This window comes from Monosiga brevicollis, genomic scaffold (assembly GCF_000002865.3).
Source record: "Monosiga brevicollis MX1 MONBRscaffold_2 genomic scaffold, whole genome shotgun sequence".
Classification (NCBI taxonomy): Eukaryota; class Choanoflagellata; order Craspedida; family Salpingoecidae; genus Monosiga; species Monosiga brevicollis.
In genome coordinates, this window is record NW_001865039.1 from 1,792,255 (window position 1) to 1,804,024 (window position 11,770).

The window sequence follows — 11,770 nt, forward strand, 5'->3', positions numbered from 1 at the left end:
AAGATGCTAGTGCCTACATTACCGCCGTGGAGGCGGCCGTATTTGAGAGCTTTCAGGAGCTTGCGCGGCGCCATCCGTGGCTTGCTGACCCTGCATACATCGCCTGGAGTGCGTCCCGTATTGAGGCTCGAGCGGGCCAATGTGGTCGTCTCGGAATTGGCCATTACCTACCGCAGGATATGAGGGGATCTTCCACCGAGTTCCTCCGTATCGCTTGCTTCGTGGATGGTACTCATTACCCTGTCTATCGCCCCGGAGGGCCTCGCCGTAATCAAGCCGTATGTTACGATGGACATCACAAGGTGCGAGGCATATGTATCGAGTTTAAGTCCTATGCAGCCTCCTCACGCGGTCCCTTTTGCCTTTCTAGCTTCATGCAGTTTCCACGCAGATTTTGACAGATGCATCTGGCCTCATCCTTAGTGCCTGGGGTCCTTGCGCCGGGCGTTCAAATGATAAGTACGTCTTTGCTGAGCGCTGTGTGACTGGGATCATGCGCTGACGTGAGACTCTGTCGTCTATTCTGTAGAGCAATGTTCACGGCAAGCCGGCTTACGGATCTGGTGCGGAACCATTGGCCCGAGCACCATGTCATTCTCGGCGACTGTGGCTACCCACACAACCCCGACCGTGGCATCGTCAGTGTTTCTTCTTCCGCTGCACTTGGAGAAGCTCTCATGGTACGACCGTGTTGCTGTTGTCTGCATACAATTTGACTGTGATCCCACTTCTTGCTTTCACGTGAATACCTTTTGGCAGCCATACTGTCGACAGGCCACGCGAGCTCGAGTCTCTGTTGAGCACTGCATTGGGGCCAACGGCTACGGTAGGATACTGGAAACATCGCAAAACTGTGGGTCGGTGTTCATTCACTGCAGTGCTGGATGCCATCACAGGCATCAAATATTTTTTCAAGCGTTTGAGGGTTAAATCTATCGCCGTGCGACAGTCGCGCATCGACCACCGTGTTGTGTTTTGCCATTTGATGCACAACGCCGTGCTTATCAAGCGTTGGCAAATCGGCCTCCCCAACCAAACCGCACGTTCCTTCGGAGTGACATCTGCCCCAACGCTTGATGAGTTTTTTACTGGGGCATGGCCACACGGCATGTGTGGGCAGCGACACCGAGAGCAATCTGTGAATCAATTGACTCGGCACCGTACAGTTTGTGAAGTTTTCACAAGGGACATGCAAAAAATTAAATAGACATAAATACGAGAAGGCACTCATAGTCACGAGGGCGCTGCGTCTTGGTGCAGGGCCTCTTCACCTCGTTCAACGCGCCATCTCTGGTAGTTCATTTGCAATTGCGACAGTTGCATTGTTTGCTCGTGCTTCAAGCGGGCCATTGCAAGCTCATGTTCTGCTTGGAACCTGAGTTTTCGCTCCTGCTGTTCAACCTGGAATTCAAGCTGTTTTCGTTGTTGTTCAGCCTGAAAAGTGAGTTGCTCCTGCTGCATGCGCATTTGAAATAGCTGCTGTTCTGCTTGTCGCCTGTCCCTACTCTCCTCTGACAAAGTAACATGGTCATGTTGCTGTCGTAGAAGCTGTTGGAGGACAGCATCTGTTGGGTGATCGCTCGATGCGGCCTCACAAGAGGATCCTAGTGCGAGCGAAGATGCACGTAGCACAATTGCCAACAACCACAGCGGGGCCGACCACGAGATGAGAATAACCTGTTTTCCATGAATCAAAAGTGAAACCAAGGTTTCGATCACAAGCTAAGATGATTCCAAGCTCACCAGGGGAAATGCGTGGCCGCTTACTGCGACCCGAGCCCCGACTCTGTCGGACCGTAGAGGGAGTTGTGATATCCGACATGGCGACTGAACTCGCCCTGGTATCTGCTTCACTTTGTACATCGACATCTTGCCCGTCCTCCTCGTCCTCGTACTCGTGGCCCAGTGCCGTCACACGTATGACATTTGTTGATGCGTTGGCCTCGCCCCCGCATGCGTCCGCAGTCAAAAGCTCCAGCTCATCGTCAGACAACGCAGTCTCGTCAAAGAACTTGAGGGCACTTTCTACCCTGGGCTCGGTCACATTCAACAAGTTCTGGTTCCTGGAGGCCTTGAGCTTCTTAGACTCGCCGTCCGACACATTGAAGTGGGCCACGCGCCTCATTCTTACCATAGCGTCCCAAGACATGAGATCGTGTTGAAGCTATACATACAAACGAGAAACAATGCAAAGAAGATCAGGGGCATACACATGACGTGCAAGCAAGCCCGCGAACCAGCAGCAGGGCACCACATACATGAACCCAAATACCACATGGTTTTCGGCCTGAGGTACCATCGGCGTCGCCAGTCGTGGTGGGCATTTCCTCTTCAAACCAATTCAACAAGGGTTGAAGAAGACGCAGCAGAGCAGCAGAAGCCCTATTCTTTGCATCATTGGTGGGGACCCGCCTTGTGAGGCATGCCTCAACTAACCTGCGATGCTTCACCTCCCTGAGTGTGGCGATGATCATCGCCTCAGCAAAGTATAGGAGCTCAGCAGCGCGGACTTCATCCGACGCATGCGCGCCAATTGCTGATTGCGGCACTGGTCCATACTTCTTGATCCATGACTGTGAGTGCGCCTTTGACGCCTCTCGCAACCTTGGGAGAAACGGCTGCAGTCTGTAACCGCAAACATGGTGTGATCTAATGCCTTACTGACCCATGATGATGGCAAGAAGCACCTTTGATGCCAACCCGCAACCAAGGAAGCACCCAGCACTCCTGACCTTGCTGCCAGGCGTGCCAGAAATGCACGGATTTGAAGGTGTCGACAGGCATCGTGCATGCCCTCAGGATCATCGTAGTTCCTTGTTGGTGTATACAAGCACAGGCCGCGAACCTCTCCGCCCTGCGAAGCACCACGGCCGTCTGGGATGTACAAGCCGTTGGTATATTCGAACAACAATCGTTCAACACCAGCCCTAAAAAGAGACAAGCTGATTACATGCCAGACCAGTACAAATGACGGAACGTGCATGGACTTCTGACGCACTGGGAGACAAAGCTCTTGAGAAAACGAGCGTGATCCCGATCAAAACCACGGAGGCGAGAGTTGCCCGGGCCATATGGTATGTTCTTGACCCTGAGCTGTCCATCGGCATTGTCGATTTTGCACCAGGCTGCAAGGCGAAGATGTGCAGCTAATGTACTCAGCAGCTGGACGGCATTCACAAAGGCTGAGTTAAGATCAGTATCGTCTGACCCAAGCGCGACAACATCCGGAAATGGGAACCCATTCACCTACGCCACGTCGCACAACTCTGACATGAGGGCTCTGCAAAACATTTACACGTGGAACATACACAAACCGCCACGAAACATCGCGCAGCGTACTTCAAGCTCACGCGTCGGGGCATCTGTATGCACGGGATCCACGGTGTGCCCGGTCTCTTGCCCCACTACATTGGTGGGCGATAATGGCGACAGACTGTCATCGCGCCACTGCGGCAATGCAGTTTGGATAATGAATTGAAAGGCCCACCTCGATGACATGGCCCTGAATGACATGAGAAAAGGGACTGTTGAACCTACATCAGGATCACGAGGAGCTGCCACGGCCTCTGCAACCAGAGCGGGCGACGCCCGCGCGTCCGTGCTCGCCATGTGGGCATGAAAAATCAAAATTCAAAATTAAAATTTGTCGAGTTTCCGGGAAGCACTTCGCTCCAGCATATTTTGCACTTCTCCAAATTCAAAATTCAAATTCAAAATTCAAAATTCGATTGGCACCTCCGGGGGACACCTATTATTGGTTGTAATTAGCGCGGCCAAACGCCACTCCATCTAACCTGCGAAGCCTTCTGTGCCAGCCGAGAGGGCATCCAAACACTCTTGCGGCACGATGCCGACCCAGATGAGAGACTGTGTAAGCTTTTCACCGCGATACCGTACTTTCCCACTGTTCTGCTGCGCCTGCGATTGATACGTGATGCCGACCCAGATGAGAGACTGTGTAAGCTTTTCACCGCGATACCGTACTTTCCCACTGTTCTGCTGCGCCTGCGATTGATACGTGATGGACTGCTGTGGCAGGCGGGTGCACGGCCCTTGGATCTGCTCATTCACGAGGATCCCATCCAGCTGGAGGTGGGCCCTTTTTTTTTTTTTTTTTCGGTTCTGATTGCAGAGGCAAGCTTGCTCACTGATGAACCTGTTTCACATTACAGCCGATTGAAGAACTATTGGGCGCAACTCGTACCCTTTGCTCCTACCAAACTGCAAATTCCATTGGTGCGAGCCTGATTCCCATATCATTGTACGAATTGGCTTGTTCTCATCGGATTTCAACGTGGTGCCAGTTCAAGGCTTGATTCGTGCGGAGCAGGTCAGACGCCGGCGGTGCGCTGCTGCTGTTCTTTATAGCATCGGCTAGTGCGCGGATCCTCACTTGTTCAATATCCAAGATCTACAAACGCTGTGTAGCGGCCTGGCCACTCTTTCATTCGCCGCTCAAGCTGCACCTACGAATTGAAATGCGTGACGCTTGTGCTGGGCTTGTCGATCGCTACGCGATCAGAGAATAAAGTCGATGCTTAAGGTGGGCTTTGCCAAAGGTCTGAAGCAGAGCAGTCCAACCGCCCCGTCTTCATTCGCCATGACATCGACTGATGGCAATGGTGTCTCAATATTGGCGGTTGCGGCGCTGCGCGAGCTGGTGACGAGGGCCGCGAGCCGCAGGAGAAACGGAGCAAGCGAGCACAAAAAAGACAAGATGAAGCACAAGAAGCACTATCATTGCGAGCGCGCCTCGCACTCGTCCTACCACCTTCTCTGCCATGCCCAACTGGCCGGCGAGCGTGATGAGCGTGATAGCTTAAAGCTGCTGTCAGGAGTGGTCGCTCGAAGAGGATAAGATTGATGTGACCCGTCAGCAGTTAGCCAAACGGGCTTGTCAAGCCGTGGCTGGCATACGTGTACGTACAAGCCCCAGTTTTGCGGTGCTTTGGACGGTGCTTGTAACAGGCGAGCTGTCATGGCTGGCAAAGGGGGGCCGTACACGTTATCCGTACGCTTTGGAATTTGCTTGCATGACTTTTATTTTGACTTTTTTCGGAGAAAAACATGTGTTCTTCGCATTTTTCTCGTTCCCTCTTTGCAAAAGCCATCTTCTTCTTCTTCTTCTTGCCCTCTTTGGCATCGGTCTCGGTATCGATATCGGCATCGGCGGGCTGGCTTGACGTGTCTTGCTTTGTGTGTGCGTGGTGACTGATCGCTTGTACTTAGTACGCTCTCCTGATCGGGGCCTTGTGGCGACGCCAGAACGTTTTGGTCGAAAGCACAGCCCCAGTTTTTTTTTCCGTGGTGTGAGAGCCCACTGATCTCGCCTCGCAGTCGACAGCGTGCGCTTGGGCAACCAAGCACACCTGTCCTCGCAACTGTGATCGAGAACTGTTGGCCAAAGGTGAATCGTTTGTTGTACCAGCTAGAGAAAAGCAAGACCCGCTGACCGGCTGCCGTTTTGGAAGCGGCGCGCGCACGTCGAATCCCAGTCCGAATTCTGGGTTGTCAGACGAGTTGTACTTGGAGGGGGGCTCATGAGATTGATGCTGGCGCGGTTTGAATAAAGAGATACCGTTACCATGAGTGATGATGGAGAGCAGCTGTACTATGCATGTACATCATCAGATCCACAAAAGGCGCTGCAGCTGTTGACCAGTTGGGACCAACAACGTATTCGAGATATTCGAGATGCTGCCCAGCACAAAGATAAGGTACGCATGCTGTTTGATATGATGTTTGGTTACATTTTGAATGTGTTACTAACTGGAGTGAGGTTGTGGTATAACATGGACATATTCTAGTATGGCAATACGCCGTTGCACAGGACCTGTATTAACGGTCATGACAAGGTGGTGGAGATGTTGTTGAAGCACGGTGCTGATGTTAAAGCCAAGAACAACGTCAGTACAGTACCTCCCTCTTCCTCCCTTTACCCCCCACCTGTACCACGATGATGATGATGGTGATGCTGTTCCTGTACGTCATGTTGACGCATCATCCCACAGTATGGCTATACACCACTGCACTTGGCCTGCGCGAACGGTCATGTCAAGGTGGCGGAGATGCTGTTGAAGCACGGTGTTGATACTGAAGCCAAGAACAACGTCAGTACAGTACCTCCCTCCTCCCCCCTTTACCCCCTCCTATGATGGTGCACCTGTACCACATGATGATGATGCTCATGTGGTGTACCTGTACGCCATGCTGATGCATCATCCCACAGAATGGCTTGACACCACTGCACATGGCCTGCAATAGCGGTCATGTCAAGGTGGCGGAGATGCTGTTGAAACACGGTGTTGATGCTAAAGCCAGGACCGACGTCAGTACAGCACCTCCCTCTTCTTCCCTTTACCCCTCTATAATGGTACATCTGTACCAAATGATGATGATGATGATGATGCTGATGATGCTGTACCTGTACGCCATGCTGGTGCATGATCCCACAGGATGGCGATACACCACTGCACAGGGCTTGCGATTGGGGTCATGCCAAGGTGGTGGAGATGCTGTTGAAACACGGTGTCGATAGTGATGGCAAGGACAACGTCAGTACCTCCCTCTTCCCCCTTTTACCTCTTCCCCCTGGCTGCTGAGCCTGCTCCCGCTGCCCATCGCCTCTGCACCGTCCCTCCTCTCCTCTACACCCTGCCCACCCGTGGGCGTCCAGTCCGCCTCTGGCTCCTTCTCTTCTGTTCCTACGCCCGTTTTTGCGTCCGCGCTTTGTCGATGCTCCCTGCTTCCGCCCTGTTCCCCGCTGGTCTCCGGCGCCTGCCGTCCTTGCCCTTTTCTAATGTTGTTACTTCAATCCGTCCATCCCTTGCCATCGCGCCTCTGCCTCCTTCATACTCTCCAGCGGCTTTCGGTGGCCGTGCCTTCAGTGTTGCCCTCGACACACGCTACGCTCCCCCCCCCTTTTTTTTTTCTTTCTTTTTTTCTTCCCCAAACGCGCCTCCTTTCGGACCCCTGCTACCTGCCCGCACCATTTGTACAATGTCCTCGCGTCTGGCGGCCCTCGTACTCTGAAACATTGTTACCTTGCCTTTGTTGTGAGAAATCAAATGCACATCGCCAACTCAGTCCCCGCGTCGCCCACCTCACACGCTCCAATCCTATGTTCTCAGAGTAGTCAAACGCCTCTCGATCTCGGACGTCAAGAAGGATATGGTGACGAGCTGGAACCTGTATTTGCTGCTCACGAGGCTCGCCTGTCACAACCACCCGCGCCACTCGCTCCGCCCACGCCTGCACCGCCTTCTGCCTGGCTGCCGCCTCTTCCCACCACCCCCACCCTCGAGGTGAGCCTGCTCCCCCCTCCTACATTCCCAATGCATTTCCTACCCCAATCCCCACGACCTCATCCAAACTAATTACGACCAATGACACCACACAACCCTTCATTAGACCACGGCCTCTGTTGTGGTGGCGGTGGACACTTGGCTTAGACCACTTCTGCCGGAGCGTACCACCACCCATCCCCTCCCTCACCTCGATGCATTTATCAGTGGTTTCACCAAACAAAACCCTGATCTTGCAATGGCGGTTGCTGATATCCAGAGGACCATGGATAAAGCCCCACCAGAGTTTCCCGCCATGGACTGGGCTGCCTTTCAGGCGACTGCCACCCAGGCTCTCAACGCACTCGACCAGGCACTGGAAGCGCCCGAAGCGTTGAACAACCGCTTGAAGCAATTGGACCCAAACACTGACGACCTAGAAACAGTGCTGCAAGAGCTGCACGATGTCACAACTGGGTTTCAGCTGCAGCCTGTTTTTCTTGAGCTTCAGACCGTGCTGGCAGCATGCCCAGTTCCACCCACCATGCCAGTAATCGCGCCTGACTTACCACCCACCGACCTAGCAGCGGCCCTGAGTAAAGTCATCGTTCTGAGTGGCGTAGAACCCAAGCGTCAAGAAATGCTCACCAGCACCAACAGCAACCTCAAACGTCTAGTGCTGGCCTTGATCGATGCCCTGGGCGCCGTGGCAAGAGCGGGAACCATCGACACGATTCATCGCGTGGAAACGCTACGGCAATGCGCGCAATGCGTGGATGCAAGTGCATCGCCGCCAGACAAGGCATTGCCCGAGGCCTGGGAGGAGCTGTGTCAAGCTTACGAGAAGCTGAGCCTGCTCGAGCTCAATGGTCTCAAGCAAATTGCTCCTCCAGACTACGATCATCAGGATTGGTACTTGGCGTTTGTACACCACGAGTCGCAAGCTCTGATGCAGCAATTGCAAGACATGATCGACTGGCAGGTCACGACGCGCTCCGTGTTGGCCTCGTGCATGAGTCAGGTGAACAGCTTGACTCAAGACGTTGATGATGAATCGGTTGCTGCCCACGAGGAACTAACCAAGGTGGAGACAGAGATTCAAACTATCATTGCGGTATTACAACAACTGCCTGAAGATGTGCGCCCAAGCCTCGAACACAAGCTCCAAGAAAAGAAGGGACGGCTCGACACCTTGCGACAACAATTAGCAGATCAACCACACGTGGACCACGTCGCAGAGCTCGCCCAGCTGCTGCACCGACACTTCCCAGCACTGCTGGTCTTTCTGCACCCTGAACAGAGCACGCTGGGAGCGCGGCTCCGCACTGTGCTTGGGCCCGACCTTCCGGCCAGTCTTATCTTGGAGGCCATGACCGAAGTAGACCAGGGTTTGACGCTCTCCAGCCTGGGTCAGCTTGATCTTCATTACAGCCAAAATCACAAGGTGTATAAAGCTCGTGCCGCGCTTCCAGAGTGCCCTGAACAAGATTTGGCCGTCAAGGAGTATGCATTTGCTCGGCAACATAAGCAGGATCAGTGTCGTACGTTTCTCCGCGAGCTCCGCGCCATGCGCCAGCTTGAGCACCCACACATCATTCCGGTCCTTGGCGCGCTCGTGGGCGTGCGAGACGGTCACCCAAGCGCCTACTTGGTGCAGCCGTGGTGTACGCAAGGGGATCTGCAGCAGTGGCTCGGTAAGGCGCGCCACATGGCCACCTCGACTGTGGCTTCGGAATTGATGAACCAGCTGCGCACGGCCCTGGCGTTTATGCATAGCAAGGGCTTGGTGCACCGGGATGTCAAGCTGAGCAATGTCATGTTAGACGGCTCGGAGGATCAGCCCGTCGTGCGGCTGGGCGATTTTGACATTGCCAAGGCCGCCGCTGAAGCCACAATGCTACCATGCACAGCCACTGCATCGTCGGGCACGGCAGGCTATGTGGCACCCGAAGTGCTTTTTGGAATGGGCCGCGTGGGTGCACGCCCGGCACAGGATGCCTTTTCCTTTGGCTGCGTGCTCTACAACACGTACATGTATCCACAAACAGTGCCGCCTGCTCGTTTACCCACGGATCAGCTTGTTGACAAATGCACATGGGATTCAGTAGCAGGAAACGCAAATTTCGGTTTTCCGCACTTGGCGGCTGAGGTAAATCGTATTGTGATTCTCTGAAACGACAACTGAGCCCCGCGCCTCTCATGTGGAAACTCACTTTGGCGTCTCTGATGCAGATGTGCGATTCGTCGAGTGATTTGTACAAGGAAACGCGAGCTTTGCTTGCAACAGATCCAAAGCAACGGCCAAACCTTTTCAGCGCCCGGAACTTTGCGCAGCAGCCTGCCTTTGCCCAAGTCGGGCCAACCATTGATGTCTTGCGCGATGCGCCCGAGCTCATTTCAGAAGTGCGTTGCTTGTGATCTGTTTTTTGCGGTTTTTGTTTTTGTTTTTTTTGTTTTTTTTGTTTTTTGGGGGGGGGGTTGCTCTTCCGCAAGTCGTCTGATTTGAATCTACTGGGTGGCTAGGTGGCTGAGCTATTGACACAGCTGAACACCGATGAGCGAGAACCAGCGAATCTTGCAGTGCAACGGGTAGAGCGCGTGCACAACCCGGTGCTGTGGGAGCGCTACAGCGCCAAGCGACGCGAGATGTTGCATCGTATCATAAGTCAGGAGCATTATGATCAACTCCAAACGTCCACGTCAGATGCGCTCTCGGGCTCTCCAGCTCTTCTTCGCGATACATCCTGCCAAGAGCGCCTGCTGCTCCACGGCATCGCCCCTGACACAATGTTGCGTGACAAGATTGTGCGCCTGGGTCTTGACTATCGCTTTGCCGGCAGCAGTGCCGGCCACCGATTTGGTTTTGGTGTTTACTTGGCTGACCATCCCGGCAAGGTATTGCCGCGCTTGCTGTCATTCTCGCCTGTGTACCCAAGTGCTGTTGTGCTGACGCAAGGTGCTCACATGATTTCAGAGTCATCAGTACGCCGGTGCCGGACCCAATGGCGAACGAATGCTCGTCATCACGCGAGCACTGCTGGGTCATGCGCATGCCCATCCATCACCTTCTTCTGGGGCGCTGGCGCCACCGCTTCTGCCCAATGCGTCCAAGAACGAGCGGTGCGTTGGACAACACGAACCATGTGTTGCATGTTGCCTTTGGCCGCCTCCTGACCGCCTCCTGATCCGACTGTTGCGTTTGCCATTGAATTTCTGCAGGTATGACTCGGTTGTTGCGACGCCGCGTGGGCAATTCCATGAGGTGATTGTGTTTGAGAATGCCCAAATGTATCCCGAGCTGGTTGTATACTACACGGCCAATTAGGATGAGCTGAACTGGGTGCTAGTTGCTAGCGGCAAATCCGTTGTTCAGTTGCTTTCGCACAGTCAGCGTTCTCTACGAGGGTCTTCCCACAGTAACCCCTCTAGCTGACATGACTTCATCCCCTGACTAACATACACACCTAGACGTACTGAGGCGTGCCCTCCATGCGTCGACCCGTGTGCTTCGTGCACTTTTGCAATGTCTTGGCAGACAGGCTTGTCTGATCAGCCCGCGTATACCGTTGTTCGTTGTTGTTTGTTTGTTGTGATACCTCTGGCCGGTACGGGTTGCACAGAACGTCTGTAGAACCATTCCAAGGGTTTGTCTGGTCTGGTCACTGTAAATGCTTGCCGACCGCAGCTAGTTCAATTGACCTCACGACACCACCAGATTTTGTTAGCGTCAAATCCGTGCTTCCACGCATTTGAACACTCCCACTGCTTTCGCACACACTCAGCATCGGTCGCTATGGGTCTTCCTATTGGTATTCCATAGCTACGACGACCTCACACATTGACACCTACTTTTGGACCCCCTGGGCTTGATCCTCCTCGTGGCAGTCACATGAGTAAACACCGCGTGTGACGCGGTCCCCACGATGCCTGGGCAGCTGCCCTGGGGCAATAAGCTTGTGGCTACTGTTGTTTCCCTTTGTTGTGACACCTGCGGTCGGGCACGAGTTGCACTTTCCCTACCCTCGGGATTGAGCGACTCTACAGCTATTCTAACGGTGCACCTGGTCTGGTCACTGTGAATGCTTGCCGACCGCAGGTACGTCAAGCCCCCTGCCATTCTGTCTTCCCTTTGCTCTCCTGTGTGCTCTGCTCTCTTGTGACTTTCCCTACCCTCGGGATTGAGCGACTCTACAGCTATTCTAACGGTGCACCTGGTCTGGTCACTGTGAATGCTTGCCGACCGCAGCTGGTTCAATTGACCTCAAGACACCACCAAAGCTTTCGCTCCGTCCCGACGGACGTCTCTCAAACCTCTCTCAAAACGCTTCCTCAAACTTACGCGCTTCCTCGCAACCCAAAGACGGCCTCCAGACGTGCTGGAGCCTGACATGGTAGCGATTGAAAACTTCGATCGACCGACCGCCCTTCTTCAATCTTTGCGCTGGATAGCATGTCCTCGCGCACCCGTTCGCGAACTGGGCCCCCGG

At 54.0% G+C, this 11,770-nt stretch overlaps 1 protein-coding gene across 1 annotated transcript; it reads right to left on the reverse strand.

The window, feature by feature from the left end:
* Positions 1–1,233: 1,233 nt before the first annotated feature.
* Positions 1,234–5,991, reverse strand: MONBRDRAFT_5106 (uncharacterized protein; the record flags this gene model as incomplete). Its single annotated transcript, XM_001742664.1, has 7 exons — positions 1,234–1,604; positions 1,744–2,164; positions 2,451–2,625; positions 2,733–2,927; positions 2,999–3,125; positions 3,795–4,005; positions 5,947–5,991. 7 exons carry the CDS (start codon positions 5,989–5,991, stop codon positions 1,234–1,236), a joined length of 1,545 nt encoding a protein of 514 aa, XP_001742716.1.
* Between the last annotated feature and the right edge of the window lie 5,779 nt (positions 5,992–11,770).